Raw genomic sequence first — 27,938 nt, forward strand, 5'->3', positions numbered from 1 at the left:
CATATCCTGTAAAAGGCCGAAACAGCTCTGTGAGCATTTGGCCATGGAGACAGGTCTTCCAGAGATGCTTTGTCTAGAATAACAAGAGTCTGAAGAACAGGGGGAGAGGGATGTCAAGCTATGCCCAAGGGAGCAGAGAAAGGCACAATGGAAACAAAGAGAATTTTAATTATAAAATAAAAAACCACCCATCCCCAGAAACCAAAGTGGTCTCTACCCCTGCACAAATCTGCATGTTCTCTCCAACAAAGAGAGTGCAGACACTTCAAGTGCAAGGGCCATCACTCACTCCCTTCTGCTCTCCCAGCAGCTCTGCCTTCTTGGAGAGACAAAAAACCCTAAACAACAAACTGACAGCCACTGCCCCAAGACCCCATGAAGGAAGTGGTCCCCGTTTGGCACAATGTTCAGGAGATTTTTTCTCCCACAATGATGATTTCTTAGCCAGCCAGATTGATCCTTGCCCCTTTCTGATCTTCAGTCAGCACCTTCTTCTTTTCCAGCACAGCCTGGCCAGCCACATCACCTCTTTGATCCTCCAGCACATGGGTTGCAATACACTGTTCTTCTTACAGGGCAGTAATGCAGCTGATGAATCCATTAAATTAATTCCTCTGGAAGTAGAACTCCCAGAACCACGTGTTCATATCATGGCCTCCATGTGCAGAATCTTCAAGGCCTCTGAGATCTGGGAGCTGGTGTCGATCTGGCCATACATGCCCACCAGGAAGGCCCTGTGCAGCAGCACTGCTGCGTGCTCTGGGGAAGGGAAAGGCACAGTGAAGACTGGCTCGACGGCTCCACATGCAAGAGCAATCCACCAACAACCACTGGGTGAGCATCTGCAGCTGCATGAGAAATCTCTCCTTCCATAAGAACTTGGCACAATCCCCCCGCTAACAGCTCTGTGGGTCTGTGATCATGTGAGAGTCACAACTCAGAGAAAACCATAAGGGAGCAAATCTACCCCAAGGAAGCTCCCCTAGTCTCTATGACAAATCCCCCTTGTGACGCTCAGCCCAAAGCTACTATGGGTATTGATGGCCTGGCCTAAGCAACAGCAATCCATGGCAACTTCCCAGGGGAGCTGTTCCCAGCACAGGACCCCAGCTTTGACCCTTGAGAGGCCAACCATACCCCAAGGGTGGCTGATCTCCACCTACCTTGGCAAAGGAGGGTGTATTCAGGCAGGTTCCTCAGTGCTGTCTGCACCACCTCGAAGTCTCGGCTGCCCAGGCAGTACATGTAGGTGGGCAGGAAATCTGCAGCAATGCTGGGAGTGAAACATGACAGTGTCAGTACAGCCCAGATCAGCCAGCACGGCCTCAGTTCCAGTGGGGCTCACCTGGGGTTGTTCTGGATGGAGCGCAGAGCCAGGCTGAAGGCCAGGTTTCGGCAGGAATCCTCTGATGAACTCATCAGCTTCTGTAGGTTTGTCTGAAAGATGGACAAATGTGGATCACAGGACCATTCAGGGAGCACAAACTCCTCAGACTGGCATTACTCCCCCTCCACACCAACCCAGCCCAAAACAAATCCAGCAGGTACTGGCTGACCCCAGAAATCCCTCTTTGTAAAACAGATTATCCTGGTTTTGAATACTTTAAAGTACCCTTCTGTAATCTTATTTCATGTGGGACAGCTGAGTTTTCCCTAGTTTCCAGCTTATTCAACAGAGCTGTTCTGTTCTCTCCTTGCCCTGGGAAGAGGACAGAGGTTTAATTCTTCCTCTGACATAAAGTAGATGATGGTTGAGCCAGTATGCAGTGGAGGGAAATACTGGGCTAACTGAGGACACTTTTCTTCTAAGGTGCTGCAACAACCACCCAAAAAGCAGAGGAAGGGTAGTGCTTAAGCTGGCTGTGCAACAGATTCTGGTGAAAAAAATCTCTTCCTTCCAGTGGCAGTTTGAGACACCAATACTCACAGCAAAAAAGGCAAGAATTTCTGGCCTCCGTCTGGACATCTCATCAATGTCTGTCAGCACCTCCAGGATGTCTGGGAGAAGACACAGGTTGAAAAGGTGACTGAAATTCACTGATCCAGCAAAGAATCTTTTCTTTCTCCCCACAAAACCAACCTCCCAAGCCATCAAGTTTTCCCACTCGCACACAGAGGTAGTGTAATAAAGGCAGTTTTTCAGAAAGGAGGAGACCAGGGATGTGTCAGATCAACACATCCCAACCTGCCCATACAGAGGAAGGAATACCATGGGGTGAGAGGTCTCAGCTCCAGAACACCTTCTTCTCTAACTAAAGACCATCACGGAGTGTCTCTTTAAGAAACAGGGTACAGGCAGGACTTTTTTGTCCTATTCTACCTTGGAAGGAAAACTGTCATAACTTACTTTTGAACACAGGACACCTGTAATTTCAGAAGACCTTTGGAGAAGATTATTGTTCCCATATGACAGGTTAACATGGTTTTCTTCCACGAAGGCCATTTAGGGATTTCTAACAAATCCTGCTTCTCATGAGTTTGGTATTTCATTCCTATCAGCACTTCAGACCTGGCTCAAACTGCAATACTCCTTGATTTACTCATACTATCTCCCAAAATGCTTAAAGATCCTTGAAGAGCCTCAAAGTAGAGGCCATTGAAGCACTGCTGAGCTAAGTGATAACAGAATCATAGGAGGCCCGTGTCACAGAATCACAGGAGGTTATGGACAAGTTAATCCAAAAATGGAACAACATCCTAACTGCTGGTGACTTCCAAACACAAGATTGAAACAGGAAACCAGGCTGCTGCTGGCAGATAAGAAACAAGGTTGACAAATGTCTGCATTTGCCCTGTGTCTTTGCACAGCTCTGCAGGTCCTCACTCACCCTCCACTGTTTGGCCTCTGGAGAGCCTCTTCATATATGGTGCCATTTCAGCTGGCGTGAGGGGAGTGAAGAGGGACACGCTGACCAGGGGGAGAGAGCCAGCAGCTGCTTCATCTGGGGGGAGAGAGAGACAGAGCAGGACACTCCTGACAGCCCGTGGACTGGCCAGTATTCCCTACCAGTGCAGTGCTGTATCATGAGCCACCAGCAATGCTGTGATACAATTCCTGGCTCTCACACTGTCTCTAATCTCACTGCACCTCCTGTAACCCCATCAACTGACACTGAGGAGGAAGCTTCACAAGCTCTTTTAATACTGAATAATTTTCCCATGCAAGCTGTGCAAGCTGTAAACAGTGGAAGAGTGGATGTACCCTTAGAATACCCCCAACAGGTCAATCCTTAAGTGTGGATTAAAAGGGCAAAATCCACGACCAGGAAAAGCACCCTTGTTAAAGGCTGTTCTCCTGCTCCAGTAGTGATACCACTGGCAGGAAAACAAATTAACCCATCCCAGATACTGCTTCCCAACTGCTGAGCATACAAGTGCCATTCTCCACTCTAAACCCACTGGGCTGTTACAAGAACAAACACAGTATACATCCCACAAAAACACCTGTTCTCCAAAACAGACTGCAGGTTCACCAGCTGGAGTAACTCTTCTCCCACTCAGACTCACCATCCTTCTCTTCATCAGAGCCCCTGTCCAAGATGCCACTCTTACTAGGCAGACTCAGCCCAGCTAGGAGGGACTTCAGCATTGCTAGGTCACTGTTGTCTGATGACAGGTCACTGGGAAAAAGAGGCATGTATTGGCTTTCAGTAGCAATAAGGGCATGAGCACAGATATGTACACTGAAACAAAGAGCTTCTCAGAAGCAGAAACAAGATTTTTCCTTTCTTCATAACTGGAACTTAAATGCATTTTCCCCACATATGTGTAGGTGGGACCCTGCAGCCACTGCTCGGGGGAAAGACTCTCCAGCTGCCTCTCTGGAAAGGCTGCAGGGCGCTATAATACCTCAATATAACATTTAGGCCATTATGTGAGTTAAAGTCATTATGTGACTTCCTTGGGCTCAGTTTTCACCTATAAAGAAGAGATATGCTGCTCATTTCAATGGAGACTTAAGGGAGACAAGGGTGAAAAAGTGCCATATTAGCAGCTACTCTGTCACATCCTCTTGCTGTCTTCTGTCTGATTAGCTCCTGGCAGTCTGACTGTGCATGGGCTAACAGGCATAAGGAAGCTTACTGGAGTGGATCCGAGTGCTTCTGCAAGAAGGAGACAGCTGCCTGGGCATTGCATGTGATGTACTTGTGGATGAACTGGACAAACTTGCTGATGAAGGCAGCCAGGTGCCGCGAGGATTTTCTGTAGTTCTGGGAAACAATCAAGAAAGTGAGAGTTAACAAAAAAAAGCAGCAATGCACTGCCCCATCCTGCACCTCTGGGTACCAGGGTGCAGTTTCTTACTCTCCTGCCTCCTCTTCAAGCTCTCCAAGGTGCTTAATGCACTTTTTTGTTCTTAGGCATCAAGGAAGGCTTTCCCTTCAAACGAGAAGCACCAAGGTCGGCCCTGTGTTACACGAGCTTCCCCATCTAGTGGCCAGCAGCAGGTACATGGAGGGAAGCAGGGATTTTCCTACCAGCAGCAGACGGATGAAGGACAGCAGACAGTCCCAGAGTGCCGCCTGGTGCTCGTTCTGGAAGACCTGCGGCTGGAGCAGCTCCAGGATCCCCAGGACGTGGATGAAGAAGGTCAAGTGGTTCTGCTGCCTGAACTCCTGGAAATTGAGGTGAACACGGCCGTGCAGCAGTGCTGCAATCATTGGCAAGTGCCTGAAACACCAAACAAGAAAATCTAGGCCTAGATCTTTCAAGAAAGTTACATGTTACCTCAGTTCCTGGAAGGCAAAATCCCTTATCCTCTCTCAGGGTTCTGGTCTTGATCCCTATATTGATAGACTCAGCAAGCCTGATTTCCCACCCACATTCTGTTCCCTAGTCTCCCATTCCAAGATTATTTCCTGACAGACACAAGGCGTTGCCTCATTGTAAAAGATGTAACTTTGCTGCCTTTTCTCTTGACTTCTCTACACGAAGGTGAATTCTCTCACCACCGTTGTGGTTGCTGCAAGTTTGTTCCCTTTCTAGGACAAGGGTGGATGCTTTTCAATAAACCCCAGCCACACACAGGGAGAGAGAGGTACCTAAGGAGGAGGATGGGATGAGCCACAGCCAACTTCCTGCAGGCCATATTGGCATCCCACACGCGGCTTTCGGATGACTTGGAGTCACTGGTGTCTGCGAGGAGGTTAATGAATCTGTGAACCAGGGCATCAAGCTGCAAGAAAAATAATGAGCAAACTGTTAAGAAGTTTAATGTACAAACCAGCCCCTGGCTCTCCAGCAGTGTTTCCCAATTCCTTTCCAGCTACACAGGGGGGTTAACAGAAATTATTTTCAGGTAGAATCTGTGAGTAGATGCAGTGTTCCAGCTGGCATGGGATCTGAAGTCCACAGTCCCTACAGACATCAAAGCAGGATCAGATGCCTGCACATTTGTGCCTTATAGAAGCCTTTGGCACACAGAAGCTTGTGGAGCTTATACTATTTTATAGAAGGACACTGCAAAATAAACCACACCAGAACTCTCTGCTCTGGAGAGTGCAGGCAGGGGCAGAGTAACAGAAAAGCAAAATAAAGAATCCAAAGTCACCCAGGAAGCTTTTGCCAGTCCTCACCTTCTAAACTGGGCATCAAGGTAGCATCCATTCTGCATACACAACTGGAAAGGGGCTTTTCTATGCCTCTAACTTTACCTTGCAAGTGCTGCTGTCCCTGGCTCCTTCACTGGTAAGAAGCATCTCCGGCATAGGCACAAGGAGCTCTGGTAGTTGCAGGTATATCTGCAGCAGAAGGTCCTGGCAGCATTTCCCCACAGAGCTAAAGGTAAAAGGGAGAGGTCAGCCACTGGCTACTACATTAGTTCAACCAACAAACATCCCAGACCCACCACATTAGTCACAGCCTTCCTGCATGTGGCAAACAGAGCATGTGAAAACACAGACATAACCAATCTCAACCAGCGTTTTTTATGTCTTTGCTCCTTTTGAACAACTCAAATCATTCACTTTCTACAGAGATCCATCCATAGTCTATGGGGATCCATCATGAGGCCATTTGGAAATAGAAAACTGCAGTTCCAAAGGGCATAGGACAAGAAAGCTCTGCTTACATCCCAGTGCAGAGCTCCTGCATGTGGTACCCATGGTCAGCCCCAGCCCAACTGGAAAAGAAGTCAGAACCACGACTATTCAGACTAACCAACATGTTCTCTACACACCTGAAACCCCTGTAGATCCTGACATAGTCTGTACTAGGAGGCAGTAGGAAGCAACAGTTACTCAGAAGCTTTCCTAATATCACCATACGCAAGGTTGGAATTAGGTCAGTTCCTTTCACTGCCACAAAAACATCATCTTCCTGTTCTTTCCACAGTCCTAAAATAGCTGTTAGGAAACAATTTGGTCTCCATTCAGCTTTGAAAGCAAGTCAGAAGCAGGATGTATTACAAGCAGTGACTCAAGGGATGAGTAGACAAGAAATCCCACGTTAGGAACTAGTAATTAAAATAACTCTTGCCTTAAAGAATGAAAGAAAAAAACTCAAGCATCTCAAGAATTTCATTCTGAAGTCCTAAAAAAAGCCCTTAAATTTCCCTTTTGAAGTCAGCTTCCTGGTCTGAGTACCACTTAAAACCACTTGCTATTCCCCCAAACCTCAGGGAGGATAGTGTGCACTTTTCATACAGGCTCTGGAACATGATATTCTTAATGAAGACATACTGGCAAGTCTCATCATTACCTGCCTGCCTGTGCCCCAGAACTACAATTCCAGCAGACAATGCTCCTCATTTGCAGCCTCACCTGCTTCCCCACTGCTGGATGCAGCTGGTCAAATATTCTGTTACTTTTTTGACGTTCTCAAGGTCTCCATGAGAACAACTGAGCAGCAATGGCAGTCGAGACTGGATGAGTGTGCAGGAGGCCTCGTCAGTGTTCTGGTATCTGGTCTCTGCTTCAGCCAGGATCAGCTCCACCATGCTGATCAATTCTGATGCCTTCAGGTGGAGCACGAATTCCTCACGGCGCTTCTGTAATGCAAGAGAACATCCCAAATGATTCCACACCAAATCCCAAAATCCTTAGCTCCTTCTAGTCACACCTTCCCTGACTGGAATGGAACATCTTAGAACCAGACTTAAGAATGGCCCCAGATCTAGAGCTCTGAAAGCATCACAGCCCCAAATAAAACCTCTTTACCCCTCCTCTACTTCTTCATTTACTTCCATCTCAGCATGTGTGATTGGTCAAAAAGCATAATCCGGTCATCAAACCAAAGAAATTCTGTGGAGAAGAGACATAGCCTCCTTTTCTTTGTAAAATGGCAATTATCCCCTGCTGGGTATTAGCTTGCTTGCCAATCTAGCCTTACACCTTCACCAGATATTGTGGCAATTGCTGCAGGGAAATGCCAAGTGGGCAAACTTGATGTGTTCCTATCAGCTTTTTGGGCTATAAATTGCCACTGTAATATGTAACAGCAGAGAAGCTACGTAACCAGCTGAGGTACAGGCAGCAAACTTGGCACACTGCACCTGAATCACTCCAGCCACCTCTTGGCCATAGAACAATCAGGCACTGTGAAAACACTGCCTCTCACTCCATCCAGATAGGAATCTTGGAAGAACTGAACCAGTACCTGAGGAGTTCTCTGGTCCCTTCCCTGCCAGATCCGAGGAATGTGAATACAGGCCCACAAGAAATCCAAGGATGCAGTTGGGTCAAACCTGCCAGAAGACAAAAGAAGACAGATTTGCAATTAGAATCAACACAACCCTCGGGCAGCACACAAACACGTGGAAGCATCACTAAACATGATGAGTGCTGTGAAGAAAGAAACATCTGCAAATGTAAAAATAGGATCTATTAAGTCCCGAGAAGGGGGTTGGTTCTGTTCCCAGATTATGACTAAACAGTTATTGCAATAAGCACAGCACAGGGTACAGAGCAGAACAAATGGCATTCAGCAAGTGTGGAGGCTACATGGAGCCTTGCACCAAGGCCAGGAGTTGGTCATCAACACAAACAGTTGGTACAATCAGACCAATGACCTTACTGCCCCTATCACAGCAGTTACCTTGAACTGAGAAATTATTGTAATTTTGAGCAAGAATTTAAGAATAAAATAATAAACTGAAATGCTACCAGTTTTAGAAGCATTGTTGTTATTAGGTGTTAACATTTCCTGGTCCATAACTGTAACAATACTACTACACTAGAATTCCAGTATTTGAAAGCTGCGTACAGAAGCTGAGAGCTAAGGCTGCTGCAGAGATCAAAACTGGGAGGCTGATATCATTAAAAGGTTAGAGAAAGACTGGAAATGCAGTTTAGTACAACCAAAAGATTCATCAGAGCCTGCCCAGGTTCAGAGACAGCCCCCAGTTTGCCGTCCAAGCCATCCTGCAAACCCTGTGTCCATAAAGATTATCAACAAGGGCAATGCAACATGGATTACCCACAATTAGCACTTCCTGTTTAGAAGACAGCCAAATCTTTATGTTCTGCTTCCACCTAAGAGTAGGCAATATTGATATCAAGGTACACAAATAAAAAAAAAAAAAAAGAGCAGATGAAATCTGTATCCTTCTCACAAAGTCTATTTTTGGCTGACTTACATCTCCTGGCAGACACATCATGAACATGGCAGGTCTTGTTCTCTTTCAAGACAGACATGAGCTGCCCAACTCAATCCCTTGGCTGGGCCTGACAAACAAGACTCACCTTTGCTCCCTGTTCCTGCCAAGCAGAAGCCTGATGCACTGGTGCAACGTGGTCCAGCTGGACTGGTGAGTCAGAAGAGCCAAGAGGTACGGGCGGAAGGAGGGCACCTGGGACCCTGCCTGGAAGCACCAAAAGAGGAAGAGAGGTAATGAACAGATCCTGGTAGCAAGGTGGGTGTAGGAGATGCCATGTGTACTGCAGAAGGATGACAATGACAGCAAGAGGATTTAGGGCAGCACTATCTGACAGAACATGGCATCAGATGTGAAATTCAGCTTCAGCCTTAACTTTGGCATGGCACTTTGGGCAAGCTATTGATCCATCTGCAAAAATACCAATGGAAACACAGCTGGCTGGGTTGTTATGGGACTGTGTTGTGTCTGTAAAGCACTTTGAGGTCCTTAAAAGAACACAGCTGAGGAAATATAAAGATAAGAGGAAACATAAGCCCTGCACTGAGAAATGTGAGCCTTGCACAGCCTGTACTGCTTTGGAACTCACACAGTAACACGTGGCAAAACATAAAACTACCCCTTGCCCTGTTTCCAGGTGCAGGCCAGTACCCCAGAAAGTCATTCCAGCATAGCAGCTCCTCTGCCCGACAATTCTTACTTTGTTCCAGGAGAACAGTAGCTTCTGCTGTAGATCAGGGCAGCTGCTGATGACCTCTGGGTCCAACATCTCCAGCCAGTCATTGAGAAGGCCAGAGGCAGGCCCTGGCCAAGCTGATTCAGCACTGTGGACAAAGCAAGGCCAGTGTCACTGGTGATACCATGCACCCAGACCTGCCCCTGAATTCCCATCATTGCCTTGGCTCACCTGCAGCTCTCTACCTCCTTCTTTACTGGTGTATCTTCTTTGTCCTGGAGCAACAAGGAGCACACCACAGCAATTGGTTTCATGGCAGGACACCTGGCAGTGGTCTCAACAGTAGCTGAGAAGAGGACAGTCAGGAGCTCTTCCAGGTACGGAGAGTGGGTTTCAATCAGACCTTGAAGGACTAGCGGAGGGAGAAAGATGCCACTCATTAACTTCAGGATGTGGTGAAAGGTATGGAACCTTGCAAGTATTATTCCTGAGAGCCAGGCTCAATGAGGAAGAGGGAAGCCATTTTTATCTGGGATAGTAAGCTTGTATTTCTCTTTTTGTTAGTGGAAACCAACAGTTTGCTCAGAGACTTAATCCCAGCCCTAGATCACAGTTTATAAATCCACATACAGTGGGGGAAAGGAGGTGAATACAAGATAGGGCTGAGCTTAGATCAGTTCACATTTTCTGATCCAGAGAGAAGGCAGATTCCCACAGCCTGCACAGTAGGCACTGCCCTGTTGCTGCTGCAAAGAAGGAGAGCAGAATGACATGCATACCTTTGCTGATGAGCTCTGGCTCCACATTACATGTCTCTCCTGATTTCAGGGTTGCAATGATGGCACAGACCGTGGAGCTGATCAAGTCAGGGTCACGACGGAAAGAAAGAGCCTCTGTGAGGTGCAGGAAGCCACCTCGAACTGTAACGAAATCACAGCACTGGCATCACAGGGACAAGCCAGCCCCCACATCAGACTTCCCTCCTACAGACTCCCCAGGTGGCTCCAGGGCACAGCTACTCAAACAGACAAATATACATTCTACTGCCATTTATGGCCACCACAACCCTTGACAGTTCTCCTGCATGTTACAGGGACATGCAGCTAAGAAAAGGCTCTGTAACCACAAGCCCATTTCCATGCCCAAGCTCTTGGTTAGACTCCAATGGATGGCAGATGATAAACAACTCTACAAGTCATGATGTGATCTTGTTCCAGAGGCATTCCTGCATGCTCATCTACCAAAACAACAGCTCACACAGAATTCCTGGCCTCAGAAATTGTAACTTTTCCCTGAGAGATCTGCTGTGCTTGGTGAGATGCTACCAGGTGTCTACTGCAAGCCCCCAGAGCTAAGGCACTTGTTCACAGCCTCCAAGAGTTTCTGCAGCACTGTGTGCTACTTTTGTAACTCCTTATGACTCCTGTCTAAAAGGCTGCCCATGACACTTCCTGCTCCAGGTGCAGTTTTGTTTGTCTCTTTCTTGTCCCACTTTGTCCCCTCTGAGTCCCATAAGCTGCCCAGTGCCAGTACCATCACTGATCCTGTGCCTTGAGGAGTATTGCACAGCAAAGGCCTTCAGCTGAGCTCGCAGGGGACCATCTTCCACCGCGGGGTTCTCCAACCACTGCAGCATCTGCATGAGCACTTTGAAGAAGAGCGAGGAGAAGGCAGTGTCCTGCGGCATGGAGCGCTGGGAAGAAATGCTTTACAGTGAGGGTGGTGAGGCACTGGCACAGGTTGTCCAGAGGCTCTGGATTCCCCATCCCTGGAAGTGTTCAAGGCCAGGTTGGATGGGCTTGGAGCAACCTGGTCTAGTGAAAGGTGCCCCTGCTCATGGCAGGGGAGTTGGAGCTAGGTGATCTTTTAAGGTCCCTTCCAACCCAAACCATTTTATGACTCTATGAATTAGACTTCAGCTCTCAAACTGTCTGCAAATGCCCTGGCTTGCAAGACATGTCCAATGCTACAGGACAGCAGACTAGAGATCCCAAAACCAGCAGAGACCTACAGCTGCAAATCCAAAAAACAGTTACCAGGCTAGGTAAGGTACACTAACATTGCAGGTAACCACATCGGTACTAGGCTAATGTGGCCAGCCTGCATCCAGATGCCCATGGCCAGGGAAACTGAGCTGAGCATTACAAAGTGTGCACAAAGCAGAGCAGATGCACTGCAGATTTCCCATTTCTCCCTCACCCCTCTCTATGAAATGCTCCAAAACAGATTTCCCATTTCTCCCTCACCCCTCTTTACAAAATGCTCCCAAAGGCACTCACGTGGTACTGGTAGAGCTGGCGCATGAGCGGGCAGGAGATGAAGTGGTGGTGGTGCATGGCCATGACCAGGGCACCGCTGTGAGGGGAGTTGAGCAGCGCAGCCAAGGCCTGCAGCAGCCGCGCTGTGATCCCGCTGCCTGTGACACCGCTGGCTGTGACACTGCTGGCTGTCACCCCACTGGCTGTCACCCCACTGGCCGTGACCCCGCTGGCTGTGACCCCGCTGGCTGGTGTGGCCCCTTGGCGGATGTGAGCCAGCTCCTGCCCCAGCGCCTGCTGCAGTGCCAGGGCCAGCGGCCGCAGGCTGGAGTTCTGCCACCGCGGGTCCGGGGTCAGTGGGAAAAGCTGGGGGAATACAACAGGGAATACGTTTATGACAGACAATGAAAGGATTGCTGTGCCATGAACACCCTGAGGCAGAGGAGCCAAGATTTACCTTGGATAGTTTTACTGACTGTAGGCTAACAGGAACCTTCTGATACAGCTTTTTCTATATTCTAGTGCCTGGCACATGAACATAAGCAGCAACTCTGCAACCCTAACATGACAATCAGCACTGACACTGCAGGGGAATGTACTACCCAAACACCAACAACCGACTTGGCCAATTAATTCCCTGTAGGCTCCTTCTGCAGTCAATGGAGGGAGGGAAGCTCTGTAAGCAGACAAGCCAGAGTACAAATGCTGTTTGCACACAGCTTTGCTGCCAGGGCCCTGTGAGCATTTCACAAATCCTACATCCACTGCTGAGAGGAAAGGCACTATGCACAGAACAAACAAGGTGCAGAGACAGCAACATGCTAGTAGGTACTGGCAGTACTAGGCATGATCAAAAGCCACATCACGTTCCAACTACTAGAAAAAATCCTGCCAGTATCAACTTCAGCAGGCAGTAATGGCACAGCCTCATTGCATCAGGGCTTTCATATTTATTGCCTGCAAACACTGCAGGATAAGGAGTCACAAGATGCAAGTATGAGAGAAATGGATTTGGTAAAGCTGCTGCAGGGAAGCAGCTGCTCAGCTGGAGGTTATAATAGTACCTGCAGAAGGATGCCTGCCAGATCATCTTCTGGGCCCAGAACACGGACCTGGCTCAAGGCCCGGATCCGACTCTGACTTTGAGAGTTTTCAGGACTAGATTTTGACCTTGCAGTCTCAGCGCTGTCTGCAAGAGGAATGAAAGGAAAGAAAGGAAAATGCTGTTATGGTAGATAGCAACTGGAGCCCCAACACCAGATCACCTTCAGCTTTACAGTCTCTAACTACTGAGATATTCAGCAGCTTTTCTTTTAATTCCAAGCAAGACCTACTTTTCCGTATGACTCAGAAAAACTCACTGTAATAAACTCCAAAAATATTGGAATTTCTCTCGTTGCCAGAAGCAAAAAAATCTAGCAAGTGTCTAACTGTAGCTTGCTGGTTTATTGCAACACAACTGCTTTTTAAGACATTTCTGCCTGTTCCTCTCAACAGCAACCAAGGAGGGAAGTTCAGAAGATGATTTTGATATTTAGGCTATCCCGGGCAGTACCTCGGCGGGCTGGTAAGGAGGCAGTAAGCAGAGAGTGGAAAGTCTGGCCTCCTGTCGCTCCTCTCTCATGTTGAACCTCCACAAGATGAGCCATGTAGTCTAAAAAAAGGAGGAAATAAGAACACATCATCATCTTACCCTCTTCAGTAAAGCAGGACAGAACTGCCTCTTTGTACAGCTCCCACAGACAAGAGAATCTGCTGTTCCCACAGACCTTGAAAACAAGATGCCTTGAAAACTTTGTTTCTTTTACAAAGTATCTTTCAAAGTACTTTTTGACTCTGTACATTCCAATCCAAAAATTCTCCTCTATTTTGGGAAATACAGCCAAGGGCCACCCAGGTGTCTACAGTGACAACAAGCTGCCAAAGCAACCTGGGCACAAAGTTTGCTGAACTAGCTTGGATTTTTCCAAGGAAGTCACAGAAGATACTCATGGAAACTATTCAAGCAAAAGTTAAATGCCTAGTCAGCCTCATCTGTAGCTCTTACTCTTGTCCATGATGTTCTGCTCCAGTGTCTGTGGGTCATGAGATACCGCCTGATCCAGGTACTGCAGAAGTTTGCTCATGCTGGAAACTGGGATTCCAAAGGACTGAACAAAGAGAAGCAGCTGCTGTGGCTCCAGGTCCTGAAGGGCTGAAACAGACAAACACTGAGTCCTCAGACCTCTGAACTGCCCATGGAGGGTTATCTTTATTACTTATCTTTATGCTTTTGTCTGGACCAACAGTGACACATTAATGACAGGGCTGCAGAGAGCCTAAAGCCAGAAGTCTGACAGCTGCCTACTATATTTTCTTTCCTCTGCAAATCATTGCTGCCTTATTGCGTCTTCCAGTTAATTCACTCACTGGCTAATCTGATCTTCTGTTTAATTTTATTAGAACCTCAGTAATGCAATCATTCGTATTAAAAAATAACTTCCACCCTATCTCTTGATGGCTGCAGGCAGGAATTATTGAATAATTCAATCGCTGGCTATAGACAGCTGTCATTTAATTAGTAAAATGGGATGAAAGCTCTGAATACCAAGAAGAAAGAGAGCACTGACAAGTGGTATGAGGACCAGAGCAACCAGAGGTTTAGCTTACATCCTTTAGGCACAGCTTTCCACAGTGCTGGTGACTGCATAGCTTAGTTCCATCTGAATTGTTGTAAAAGAGATGGGATCTCAATTCAGAGTCTCTCATTCCTTTAAGATACGCAGAAAGGGGAAGATCCATTAAGACTCACTCCCCTGCGATAAAATTAACAGTGATGGATGGCTCCATCCAGAGGCATCCAAGCAGGATACACTTGAGCAGGGAAGCCTCTCCCTTTCCTTTCAGCAGGGTTTGAAACATGCCACAGGCTCACCTGCATCCACAAGGCGCGGGACCTCGGAGCGGATCATCCGCAGCTTCAGCCAGTCGGGGAGCAACAGAGCCTCCTCGGACGTGTCAACCAGAAAAGCTGTAGGAAGGGGCTTTTTCTCCGGGAACCAGATATCCAGCAAGGTGTAAAAATCGCCATCCCCTGCTTAAGAGTGGATAAGAAGTTATTTCCCATGTTCACAAGCAGCTAGAATGCCCTGCCCCTCTCTATCAATACACCAGAACACACCATTGTTTTAGTATTTCCTGCTGTCTGCAGAAGGCAAAAAAACCCCAACAACCCAGCCTGCAAATCCTTCACTCTCTGCAGCAATATTCTGATAAATCTCACAGCTACAAACAAGTACTGCAAGGGTCAAGCTTGTGAGTAGAAGGATTAACACCAGCTTGACCTGTTAGGAGACAGGAGATAGAAAAAAGCCACCCTGTATTGACCATTACCCCCTAAAAAAATCTGAGCATATTTCACCAACCTTGAGGTGGCCCCAGTGTCAGGAGAATAACCATGGCATGGACCACAAGGATGTGCATGGTGGCTGTTTCCCCACTAGTCCAACGAAGGAACACCTGATCCTGGGACTCTGACTGGAAAAAGGCAGGAAAAGACAGGATGAGCAAAGGTGGGGGAGAGAAAGGAGAACATGAGAATGGACAAATTTAGTCTGATCATGGTTCCCAATATCTCCAACAGCAGCCACACAAGATACCTGGGGAAAAGTTAAAAAGGCTTTTTACAAACACATAGGCTTGGCTCTGATACCGTGTCATAATCTCATTATTTTCAGATCAGAGAATTCTTGCACTGGACTTGGTTTACTCAAATTGAGTAACCATAAAGGGCTTCTGTTCTGTTAACCTGCCCAGTCTGTGTGACCTGCTGGGGCAAGGCAGCAGGCACTCACCCAGCTGTACACCTCCTCGCCCTCCTTGCTCTGCCGCATGCGCTTGATGTAGCGGGAGAAGATGGAGAGCAGAGCCACGAGCACTGCATCTGACTCAGCACTGTAGGAGAGCTTGGAGAACAGGTGGGACATGATGGTGGAGCGCTCCACGATCAGTCGGGCGACATCCTGCAGGGAAAAAAACAACCAGGAGGTCTTTACTGCAAAACACAGCCAGGTCCCCCTGTTCCATTGCATCATGTTCTCCAGCCCCCATCATCAGCCCAGTACACACCACTCTGAAGATCAGCTTGTGGGGTCAGGAGCAGAACTGACACAGGAGGGAAAAGGCCACTGCTCTGCATGCATCTTACAGTGCCCCAGTGGAGCACAGATGCATTCTGATGCACCCCATTACAAAGTAAGCATTTACATTGCATTTCTCTGAAGAAAAAGATCTACTGATGCTTATCATTCAGCCTCCTCCATGTATCTAAACAGAGGCACTATCAGCACATGAGTCTTAAAACCAATGAACAAAGCACCCAGGGAGAAAAAAAAAATCATTATTAAAAAAAAAAAAAATCACCAAAAGCTTTTCTTTCAGAAAAAAAAAAAAAAAAAAACAACAACAAAAAAACTCACACAAACAAATAAAGCCAGAAATCTAGTTTTGGTTACAGGGGAGTACATATCTCACCACTAAAGTTCCTGACTTCCCATTCTCTCCCCAAACACATATGACAGCAGGTTTAGCACCTGCTTACTTATGAAACACTATTCACTCTTGCATTCCCCATTTCAGATGATGGGCTGCCGCACAAACACAGGTTTGCCTTTCAACCCATACACAGAGACACAAACATGCAGTTTTCGGAGTAACACACACCCTAAAACTCATCCTGGTGGTACAGCAAGTCCCATACCATGTGTCCCCCACACAATCTCTCCTCTCACCAGAGCAAGGTCGTTGTGCTGTCCCTGCTCCTCCACTGGGGCGTGCTGGGAGAGGTACACCAGGTAAGCGCTGATGGTCTGGGGATCTGTCTCCATGTGGATGGCCTAGAATGAGAATTCCTTCCATTAGAAATCAGGATTTAATGAAAACAAGCACCAGCATAGGCAAAACTCTTCTGCAAGCACATAACCATGTCAACATCACAGCCAGATCCAGTTTGTTTAGATCTGTTTCAGCACTAGTAGAAAAAGAACAAGCTGACACTCCTCCCTTCAGCTGCTTCCACCCACCTGCTGCAAGGCCAGAGCTGTGGTGGCTCTCACACTGTCAAACAGTGGCAGCCTCGGGAGGTCTCTCAGCAGCCACTGATATCCCTGCAGCAGCTCAGAATCGCCGGAGTCCTCTTCCATGGGGTGATCCTTCTCCTCCCCATCACGCATTCCTCCTTCCGACAGCACCAAGGACAGGCCCTGTACAAGTCACACAGATACAGCTGTTACCTATGAAGCCACAGCTGGACTGCTAGTTTCATACTAGTGAATATAACAGAAACGTGCTTCAAATACCACAGAATGATCCAAATGCAGCGCACAACAGGTTTCAGCTCATGTGATGTGTTTTCTTGACAGATACCCTGCTGGAAGTTTCAGTCTGAACATGATCTCTCTGAGCTCCCTGCAATTCTCTTTGCCTTGTCTATGCTCCAGAGCACCAGGCACTCACTCAACACTCCTCACAGACAACAGCCTCTGCCAATTACTGCACATGACACACCATCTCTTGATTCTACACCTGAACTTCACAGGAAACAGTAAAATCCAGCTCTATCTTAAGTACAACTCAACTGTTGAACAATAACTTCTTACTGAGCAGCAGGGAGCAGAAGTGTATTTGATGGGGCTTGGAGACTGAGACAAGTCACTGAAGGAGGATGACATGGAACAATTTCACTGTGCTGGTTTTGGACTCAAGATAACCTAGGGCTCTACCCTGGGCTTCAGACAGACCCTAGTCAAGATGATTCTCATTCTGCTCACCTTCATGGCCAGGACCCGGGAAGCCACCTGGGAGGAACTCAGGCGCCGCAGGAAGTAGTCAAGCACCTCACAGGTTGTCTGTTCATCTGCTTTGGGTCCCAACAGCAAGTCTTGCAAACGTCCAAGCAACTGCCTTTGTTTCTGTTGTCTCTGTGGAGCGATAAGTTGGTCAGTCCAGTGAAATCAAATCTGGGAGGCACAGAAAGTAGGTAACAGAAGGGATCCCCAAGAGACTGCTCACCTGGCGTTTCTTGGCACGCTGGTCCTTACTCTCACCCTCTTCTTCTTCTTCACCTGAGGTCGACTCATCAGCAGCATCATGAAGCAGGAACTCACAAAGACACTGCACGGGCAGGACATCCAAGGAGCCCTCGCTGGACTGAACCAGATCTGCCAGCCATGGCATTGACTGCGATGAGGCCTGGGAAGGATGAGAGTAACAAGATCAGCAGAACACAGATGCAGCACACTGATCATTTAATTCCTGAGCAGCAAACCACCTTCCCCTGAATCTCACTTAGCTTCCTTTTGCCCCTCACTCTGCTCAAGTTTCAGAGGCAAGGGATCCAGTCCCACCACAGCCCACCTGTCTTTGAATGATGTTGAGAAGAAAGTCAGGATGGCGACTGCGACACAGAAGGTGGCCCAGGCGAAGCGACTGGTTCAGGCTCTTCACCTGCTCCAGGACGTGTGGTGGAGGTCTGCGAGGGGGGCCCCTGCCACAGAAACAGCAAGTTACCCACAGGCTGACAGACTCACTCTGATGTGGTGAGGATCAGTCAGTTCTGCAGTGCATGAGGGGTTTATAGAAGGTGGCAGACAAGTTGGAACCAGATGATCTTCCAACCAAAACCATTCTGTGATTCTGTCATCCCACAGGCTACCACACTACAGGGTTCTTCTTCCCCACATCAACCAGGGTTTCCTGGCAGGTGTTGATAGCTAGGATTTCATGATGGTACCAGAATGCAGAAAGCTACTTACTGAGGGTCCAGACTTGTCAGCTGGGACAGCAAGAGGCTGCTGCTTTCTGTAATTGTTTGTTTTGTGGATGCAGCTGCCAGATGACCCTCAAATGCAAGAATCTCCTGTTTTTCTCTCTGGGAGATCTGAAGTTCACGATTAATCATCTCTGTGCGTGTCTCCTCATCCGTCAAGGTACATTGAGGATAGGAATAGTTACTGAGAAAATAAGTTTTAAAAAAGGAAATGGTTATCTTGTTCTATTCAAAATTCACGAACCACAGTCAGAAAGAACACAGGACCCCGCCTCTGATAGACAATGTAGAAAAAAACAAGTAGTTTCTCAGTGGAGCCAGGAGACTGAGACCTTTTCAACAAGCACAGCAGTCATTCCCCTCCCCCTTTTCCTCAGCTTTATTCCCTTGCTTATAATATTTTTGTCGAGGGAAGGTACTTTTCCCACTCCAACTGCAGTGCTAATGCCTGTTCATTTTACACAAGTCCCACTGGAGATGAAGGAGTCGCATGGCACAAACTTAATTCCGAAATGTGTTTTTTCAGTGGTCTGTTTGATATACATAGGGATTTAACCATACTAACTTGGTCATGACCATTTCCATGAGCATCTTTAGAGAGGGATACTCCTCCCATGCAGCCAGACCTGCAGCAGAGAAGAACAATAAGAAATACAGGAAAAAAACAGAGCCTTTATATATACTGTAACACATTCCAAGGTGGGGAGACACAAACTCACTTAAGAACAGCTTCTAACACTTGCAGCACAAACAAGGTGATTCCAGCCACGTGCTGGTCCAAATCCCACCCCCACACATTTTTCACCCACAGGGGATACACAAGTTATTTCACTGCAGTTACCTCACCAACCCACCAACAGGCCTTCCACACAACGCAACCAGATTTCTGCAGAAAGCACCTTGGCCAATTTTTTGCAGCAGACCTGGTATGCTGAGAAATGTCCACACTCACCAATGTTTTCAGGATTGAATGCAGCCACTACAAGCAGGAGAGGCCAGGCTTTCCAGTAGAGAGTAGAAATAGCTAGATTTGGAGGCTGGTACCTGCAAAAACCATCAATAGAGATAAGTGGTCAAGTTTGGTTCCTCAAGCCCATCTCAAGTTTGCTTTTCTCCTTGATCATGCATTGTTTAGATTCAGTCATGCCAGTCCAGTGCTCTTCCCAACAAAGAGACACACATACACACAGATCCTTTCAGGAGGGACAGCAGGATTCAGCTGAAGATTTCTGGGGCAGAAAGGTCAGTGCTTGCAGACCAAAGTACATTCCACGACTCGGGTCTTGATTGCTCTAGAAAAATACCCACCTGAACACGACCCTGAAAAGCCTTCCTTGTCAGTTTTAATTCAGAAAAGCATCTTAAAATCTGTGAGCTGGGAATGTTAGTCACAAGGTGAAGGTGAGCTAGATCACAGCAAGATTATCTGTGTGATAAGTCTTACCCTGGGGGTAGCTGGATATTCTCTGGATGGTGATAAGTGCACAGATTTAAGACTGCATCGATCAGCTGGATTCTTTCTACCCTCAGGACCTCAACATCTGGAGGAGAAGAAAAGACTGAACAAGTTATTGACCTGTCTACCTGCCTGAAAGTCCTTCAAGCATCACAGTATAAAACAAATTTTACTTCAAGCAAGTATGTTATTGTGGGCTTGCTCTCATGATATTACAGAAACAAAAAAACCAACATTTAAAAAGCAACAACACTTAAAAAATCCTGTAAGTCAGTGTATAAGGATATGGAGCTTTTCAGCAGCAATCTGGTCTAAATTCTTAAGGGTACTTTTTTTCTCTTAAGGGTACTTTTTTTTTCCCAAATGCATCCAATATGATACTTGTACCTTTTTCAGAACTTGGATACATTCCTTCAGGTAAGCAACAAATTTGATCAAAACTTCTGGAGTTCAGAGGAACTAAAAATGCATTTCAACTTTGTTGCAAGTTTTCAGACTCACTCTAACTCTGAGTCTTCCAGTATATGAAATGGTGTAGGATTTAAAATCCTCTATGAGAGGCTGGACATATTTTGAGAGGATACTGAACAGCAAAGTCTAGATCCTTTCACAAGCACTGAGCAGTTCAGGATTGCTCTTTGCCATTAACCAGTCAGCACTAAGAGCATGTAAGATTTAGACTTGACAAACTCTTGACAACACCCTGAATTCTGCCACAAACACATACAGCTCAGCTGAATGGACGTATTTCCCAGCAACGCAGGAATTTAGACAAATGCTAAATGAATTCATAAAAGGGGTAAGAGTAAAGATTGCTTTCGTAACTGCTATTCTCTAAGTGTCCTAATAATGGACTTGGGAAGTGCACACAATTGGTTAATTAATTTAACTTCCAATCCTACCATTTTTGCATAGCCTATAAATTTCATTTTACAGTATGTACAAAGGACTAAATTGAATTTAAAAATGCTGACTCAAAACTCTGGGTGGTTGTTCACAGTCCTTCATTCTCCACACAACCAATAATTTCCCAAACACTCCATGATACAAAATTAGTAACAGAGAGAAACAGTAAGAGAAAATAAGAAGCTTCTCTAGTGAGAAAGCAACAGCAGTACATGTCTGGCTTCGAGCCAAATGCTTAGCCATCACGACTAAAATATGCTTTAAGTGATGCAAAGGCTGTTTGGTAGGTGGTAGGAGCTGTCTCAGCCCTGGGTGGCAATAGGAGGACGCGGAGACAGAAGCAAGCACTTGCTGGTGGGAGCTCTGTGCAGCCTCACCATCTGCTTGCACAGCTGCAGCCCTCTTCACCAAGTGGTCGGCGAGCTCCATGGCATCGGCGGGGCCCAGGGGCAGGTCCCGCGACAGCCCGATCACCAGGATGCGCATCAGGGTGTCCTCCAGGATGGGCACCTCAGAGCACAGGCGAAGGAAGAAGCTGCAGGAGACACCAGACAACAATCTCACTTCTTTGGACAGCAGCACGGGGACTCCTGGAACCCTCCACAGACCCTACAACTCATCTGAGCAGAAGATACATCACAGCCTAGTTTACACCACCTTCCCTGATCTCCAGCTCCAAATGCAACTATTTGAAACAAATTATTATCTGAGTATCACTTGCACTGCCTTGTACCTCTCCAATTCAGCCTGCTTGAGTCTGAGCTCCCCAAGCTACCCCAGTTACCCAGGCACTGCGGGGCTGCCCTCCTTACAACTACAACGTCAAGATACAGAACAGCTTGGCACAGGGAACAGGAATGAAGGAGGAAGAGGAACAGATGGAGAGTGGAACAACACCCCCCGGTTTTATGGCAGTGTAACAGATGAAGAAAATCTGAGCACAGCTCCAAGCCTTTTCAACACAGAGCTATATAAGGATCACCAGAAAACACCCATTCCTCTGTCTCCAGCTTGAGCAGCTCCCCTCCTGCACCCGCCACGGGAGGGGCACACACTCACTTGCGGTCACTCTCGGGGGGCCAGTTGTCCCATTTGTAGTAGGTTTCTGGCTGTTCTGTGAAGAGCACCTTGTGGAGGCTGCAGAGATGAAGTGGACATTAAACACCATCTGTGAGGCTTAAGAACTCATACAACAGTCCAGTCTCCCCCAAATCCTGCTAAAGCTTCCTATCCTACACATGAAGGAGCCCCTTCAGGTAAGTGAGTCTAGCAACAGTAACAACACAATTCAGAACAAAGAGGACAATACAATATGGGCTCTGGGCTTTTATACTTTCAGTAACTTATCTTGCTTACTATTAATTCTGGCTTGAACTGCCTCATTAATGCCTTGGATCAAGACCCCAGGCTACCATATGTCCTCCAGAAGATAGAACTACCTGTGGAGCCCTCAGCCATAGAAAGGATGTCAAACAAAAAACCAACAAGAAGTCCACAGGGAATTTGTTTGGTCAGGTAGCTAAAAATCCCCTACTGAGTGGACCCAAATAATATAAATCAGAAATATTTTCCATTATCATATGTTTCTGGTACGAGGATGCAGCTGAAAGAATTTCAGAGATGGAGGCAGTCCCAGCCTGAACCCTGCTAAAACTGTTTCTGCTCCCTGCCTGAAAATGAGAGAGAAATCTAACCAAACCCTGGTGTATACCTGGTTTTTCATAATATATCACAGTGTTGGGGAAGGGACTGGTTATGTACAGACATGACCAGGCTGACTCTCACCAGTGCACATAGTCCTTTGGAGCCAGCTTGCTGATAGATGGAACAACCGTATGCAGCCACCAGACAGCATCACGCTGAATAGCAGCAATTTGGTTCTGGAAAGAGCGCAGCACTTCCAGGTCTGAAAAACAGTCAGGTCACAAATTACACACATGGGGCCCATCAGAAGTGTGGTGGTTTCAAGACAGTAACCAGGACTCTGAGGCATCAACAGTAAATGATAGAATCACAGAATGGTTTGGGTTGGAAGGAACCTTAAAGATCATCTTGTTCCAACTCCTGCACCACAGACAGGGACACCTTCCACTAGGGAAGGGGAACCACAGGGCCTCTCCACCCACAGCTCCCTTTCCCCAGCCTCTCAGCCACTGCTTCCATAGATATGAGAAGCACCCAGCCATGCAAATGCCACATCTCCTATCTCTGTCAGTCCCAGGATGACAGCAAACTCCCAACCCTAGCTGATGTGCTCCCAGCATCAGGGGCAGATATATACCAAGATGCCCATCCTCAGAGAGAACTTAGGTTCTCCTGCTTACTCTTTTTCTCTCCTTTGTCCCAAGCAATTCCAGCCTCCTTCACCTGGGCCGTAATACCAAGCATCATGGAGACAGCTAGGAGGTCGGTTATGTGGATGACAAATCGCTCCTTAAAATAGAAAAAGGAAAAAAAAAAAAAGAGTTGAATAGCAACACCCAAAGCTGCCTTCTGGAAGTGTTTTATCATCAAAAATGATGAACATGGATGTTTGGAAATGAGATATGGGAGTGCTGCTATGAGACACACAAATAGTGACTCACTCAGACACCAAAAAGCAAAAGAAAGAATGGCCAGGAAAACAGACACAGAAGAGCTCAGTGCATCACTGGCACATCCAGCAGCACAAGGGTCAAAAATGGTACCTTGAACTCCATCTCAGCATACAGGGCCTCCTTCCGTTCCTGCATGAGACCCAGACAGAAGGCCTGGAAGTTGATCTCATGTTTTGTCTGTTTGATGATCTCTCTCAGAAGAGCCCGTGAAGCTCGCAGGTAATCGTCCTTGGTGGTCAACAGGTCCTGGAACACCATTGCCAGGTACTGGGGCCACAGAGAGAAAAGTTTCAGTGCACTGTAATGGGTCTGCACCCACAAAATGAAGAGACACAAGGAAACCATGCTGGAGGTATCCTGTCCTTCAGACCCCTGGGGAGCTGTAATAATGTTTCTCTCATGAAACTGCATTATCACCCAGAATGTGGGAGTTAGAAAATGCCCATTTATGTTTATTCCTACCAAGAATAATTATACACTTTCAAAATAGTATGCTACAGATCAGACAGCTGTCTGTGAAAAGATTCATCAGAGCCTCAAAACAACTAAATCTGTCAGGTTCTGGGTTCTGGGGTTACCATCAGTCATCCAAGACACTGCACCTACCTTTGGAGCTTGCTCTGAGCTGTGCTGAAGCACAGTATACAGGATCTGCATGTTGTTGGGATTTCTTGCATTTGATAGTTCATTGAAAATCACAAACTTAATGGTGGTGCCCAGGTTATCCCTGTGTGCATTCAGCAGCTCTCTGCAAGGGAAGACCAGGAATACCTGAACTGACCTTTCATTGCAGCTGGACACATTCTTTTCATTTTTCCTTGAAGTATTTAGCACACAAAAGTGAAAAGAATGAACAAGACATATCAAAGGACAATATCAAAGGACTACTGAAAGATTTCTAGGACAATGAAATTCTTTTAAATGAACACAAGACACTCCATGCCCCTAGTTGGGTATTTAAAACCACTGTGCAGAGACACTGAGACTGTCAAGTCCCTGGGCATGGCTCTCACAGTGCCATTCTCTTCCTGTCACAGACCCAGTACCTGACACACAGCATGTAGTGGTTGAGAAGGACCTTTGGCTTGAGTCGAATTTTGATCAGGTTGGAGATAACTTCCATGTCCTCTGAGCTGTGGGTGTTACAGTTCATACAGACCGACATCAGCAAGTCCTGAGCTGGCTTGGTCAGCTGCAGAGAAAGAGCAGAAAGGCTCCAGCCACTCACCACTACAGATCAGAAACGTAACTGGTGTACAGTATGCAGCCCTCCTGGCTGGATTCCAGATCAGGGTTGTGCTTCAACAGCTCCTCCCCTTACCTTTGGATTCTGCAGCCACATCTCCAGCCTCTGCACGGCCATCTGACGCACCTCCTTGTAGCCACAGGTGGCCGTCAGCAGCCGGAGGAGGTTCCTGGAGACGTTGTCCATGGGCTGGCGCCGGTTCAGCTGGTCCCGCAGCATGTCCAGGACATATTCCTCCACGCTCTCTGCAAGGTCTTCATACCTGGGCCACACAAATTGAACTTTACTCATTTCCACAAAAGCCAGTCCAGAGATCAGCGCTCTTTTTTGTTTGTGGTATGATTTGCAAACCAAGAAAATAAGCTCTTTTCTCCTGGAACCAATTTTATCTGATGCTCAACATCCCCCAGCAGGTGCCACGGGAGCACAGAGAAGGAGCTTCCTGACACAGCTCTGCAGGGTGGGTGAGCACAGACACATCTACAGACACATCTGCCACACAGCTGTGTTAGGAGAGGGAGACACTGTACCTGGGCATGAGCTGGCCTGCCTGCTCCGGGCTCATTTTCTCCTCTGCAATCAGCAGCTCACTCTGGCTGTCCTCCTCTTCTGTCATGGAAGGGTGTGGGCTACTCCCTAAGAGAGACCAGCACACTCTGTGAGGCAACTCCTCTCCCTAGAGATCAATCACTGGACACAGCACACTTCATAAGACAACTCCACTCTCTAGAGATCAATCACTTGTGCTCTGGCTTGTTTCGCTTCTTGCAGGGATGCCTTCCAGCAAGACCACAGCCTCTCACACTGCATCCCATACAGGCTCATTTTTCACCACCCTCAAACATCCCCTGGACACGAAAGAGCCCCAAAAAGAAGAAGAGCACTGCTTGGAACTCAAAGCCTGGCCTATGAGACTCCATCCAGTATCAAACTATTCTCACAAGTCAATAAGCAGTGCAGGCTCCATCCTCTCCCTAAACCTTTGTTCCTGGTTCCCAGACATCTTCTTACCAGCACTGAGGTCCCCTCCACTACGTCCAACTTCTCCATGCAAGAGCATGGTCTTAGGAGGCATCTTTGTGTTAAAAGCTGTCTGGATGTTATCCACAAACGTCTTGCAGTGAGGGCTGTCCACCCAGATGCGCTCCCCAAGGGAGTCCTCAATGTACACCTGCAGCAGCGAGCACAATCCATTTTCACGGGGTTAATTACAGGAGTATTTGTGAGTTTGTATGGATTTATATCCATAAAAATACACAGAGTAGGAAACTAGCATAACCAGTGCATGGGTGAAAACCAGATTATACAAGACCAAAAACACACACCATCACATCCCAAGCTCTACTGGGCACCGTCTCAAAAAAGACTTTACAAAACTTCTACCATCAAAATACAGAAGCTGGTCAGCTCAGTCTTTTTAAGTTAATGGGCTGTTTTAATCTCTACACACCAAATAAAAAGCAAGGAGTCTCTGCAACACTTACATCAATACAGACTCTCAAACACAACTCAGAAAAGAGCAGAGATAAGGCAACAAAAGGCGATAGAGGCTACATTCCAGAAATCCATGGAGATTTTTCTTTAAAAGTATGGGCCCAGACTCCAATTTCTGCCTCCCCCATCTGCATTCCCACAGTGGACAAGAGGACACCAGTCACCCCCTTCCCTACAGCTGTATTAAACATTATGCTGCTCTGCTACTCCAGGACATCCACATTCCCCAACCCAGTCTGCCCACCATTGCCTCAGTCCAACAGAAGCCTCCTCAGTTCACCAACCTTGACAAAGATCTCTGGCCAGTTCTCATCCTCTTCATAAGCTGCCATGAGAAGGTTGCATGCCAAGACAGACACAAGACTATTCCCTTTGGCTTTGAAATTGATGGAGGCATCTCTTCGGAGTAGGCTGCACAGTGCCTGGAATAATATCCACAAAAAATAAAATCATAAACAAGTCATCTATTGAGAAATAGCATGGAGAGAAGCTGCGGAAAGAGAAATACAAATTGCAGAAGCTTGTCACAGAACTCTGGTATTTACAAAGCCATGCAGATCACACTCTGGCCTGAGAGAAAGTGCAGCCCTGCTCATAGTTTGGCAGGAAGGATCCATCAGTAATTTGCAAGTCCTCACCTCAATAACCCCTTCGGTGGCAAATATGTTGGGTTTGATTTTTGCCAGGTACATAAGGCTCAGGTACAGAGTGGTGTCAGGTTTGGCTCTGTTCATCTTCAGCTGCTTCACAGCTCCACACAGCACCCCCTCGATACGGTCATCGTTGCCTTCTGCCTCTGCTGCCTCAATCTCATCCAGCAGCACCGTGGGGACAACTGCAACCACCAACACAGAGGGATCAGCATCTACCCTCATGCCAAATAACCACCCTGAGGTGCTTCAGGACCAGTCACAAGGGACAGCAAAGCACACACCAGCTCACTTTTAGCCCCTGCAATAGCTTTTCCCTACTCAATTGCCATTAAGAGTTCTGTTTCAAAACCGACAATGCCCCTTCATTGTTTTTCTATGCTAGCACACTCCTCTGCAAATGTATCCAACGACAGAAACGGAATGACAATTCAAAACACAACATCCAGACCCAGAGTCTAAAGAAGTATGTGACTAAAATACCACAATCCAGACTTTGAGATTTCCTCAAGGAAGTATTTCACATATGGGTGCCGAACAGCTGTCAGACAGAATGAACACAACCCAATGCCAACAGAAGAGAAAACCTTGACTTCATCCCTGCATCCAGGAAAGGAAACTCTCGAGGATAGCACAACACTATGTGAGCATCAAGAAAAACTCCTGGGATGAGACTCCAGAGAAAGGAGAAGTTTTCTTTCTCTGAGGTTTCCGTGCGACGGCAGGAGCGCAGCGAGGCCTCACCTTCGATGGGGATGACAGACGGCTCCTTGATGGAGGGCGAGATGGCTCTTTTCTCCGCCACGGCCGCCTCTGCCAGGCGTCCCAGGGCGCTGAGGGGCGGCGTGGAGGAGAGCTTGGGGCGCTTGGTCAGCCCGGGCAGCCCCGCCGGGCCCGCCAAGGCGGCGGCCGCGTCCCGCTTGCGCTCCGAGGGCAGCCCGGGCGGCGCCGGCTTCAGCAGCGTGACGGCGGCCTTGCCCTCGCCGCTCTGCCCCTTGGAGCCCAGCGCGATGAAGTCTCCGGGCGGCGGGTGCGCTGCGAGGGGAGACACAGCGACAGTGAGCGACAGTGAGCGACAGCGAGCGACACTGAGCGACAGCGCCTGCAGCCCCCCGCCCGCCCGGCCCCGCGGGACTCACCGGAGGGCTTGGGCACGGCGCTGGGCCGCCGCACGGCGGCCGCCTTCGGCCGGTTCATGGCCGAAGGGACGGACCGAGCGACAGCCGGGACGGACAGACGGACACCCGGCACCGACCG

General features: G+C 47.7%; 1 protein-coding gene across 2 annotated transcripts; it reads right to left on the reverse strand.

Moving 5' to 3' along the window:
* Window positions 1-148: 148 nt before the first annotated feature.
* INTS1 (integrator complex subunit 1) lies at window positions 149-27,937 on the reverse strand. Of its 2 annotated transcripts, none has more exons than XM_066198053.1 (47): window positions 27,821-27,937; window positions 27,426-27,716; window positions 26,670-26,866; window positions 26,316-26,453; window positions 25,549-25,708; window positions 25,068-25,173; window positions 24,613-24,799; window positions 24,338-24,483; window positions 23,898-24,039; window positions 23,382-23,558; window positions 23,019-23,127; window positions 22,480-22,600; window positions 21,754-21,831; window positions 21,072-21,229; window positions 19,777-19,873; window positions 19,285-19,376; window positions 18,898-18,958; window positions 18,319-18,516; window positions 17,921-18,050; window positions 17,576-17,755; window positions 17,335-17,484; window positions 16,588-16,767; window positions 16,297-16,401; window positions 15,361-15,528; window positions 14,932-15,043; window positions 14,442-14,600; window positions 13,575-13,721; window positions 13,083-13,181; window positions 12,592-12,716; window positions 11,549-11,893; window positions 10,803-10,962; window positions 10,049-10,189; window positions 9,501-9,681; window positions 9,294-9,417; window positions 8,682-8,800; window positions 7,597-7,684; window positions 6,762-6,988; window positions 5,655-5,778; window positions 5,043-5,176; window positions 4,479-4,671; window positions 4,084-4,211; window positions 3,508-3,620; window positions 2,829-2,942; window positions 1,928-1,998; window positions 1,346-1,437; window positions 1,164-1,273; window positions 149-759 (listed from the first exon to the last, which is right to left on the reverse strand). In XM_066198053.1, the coding sequence occupies exons 1-47, from the start codon at window positions 27,876-27,878 to the stop codon at window positions 644-646; spliced, it is 6,651 nt and encodes a 2,216-aa protein (XP_066054150.1). In that variant the 5' UTR covers window positions 27,879-27,937; the 3' UTR covers window positions 149-643. The 2 variants fall into 2 exon arrangements, with proteins under 2 accessions (XP_066054150.1, XP_066054148.1); XM_066198051.1 differs by having other exon boundaries at window positions 14,442-14,603.
* Between the last annotated feature and the right edge of the window lies 1 nt (window position 27,938).

This window comes from Chamaea fasciata, unplaced genomic scaffold (assembly GCF_029207755.1).
Source record: "Chamaea fasciata isolate MVZ Bird 193981 ecotype frontalis unplaced genomic scaffold, bChaFas1.0.hap1 SCAF_16, whole genome shotgun sequence".
Lineage (NCBI taxonomy): Eukaryota > Metazoa > Chordata > Aves > Passeriformes > Sylviidae > Chamaea > Chamaea fasciata.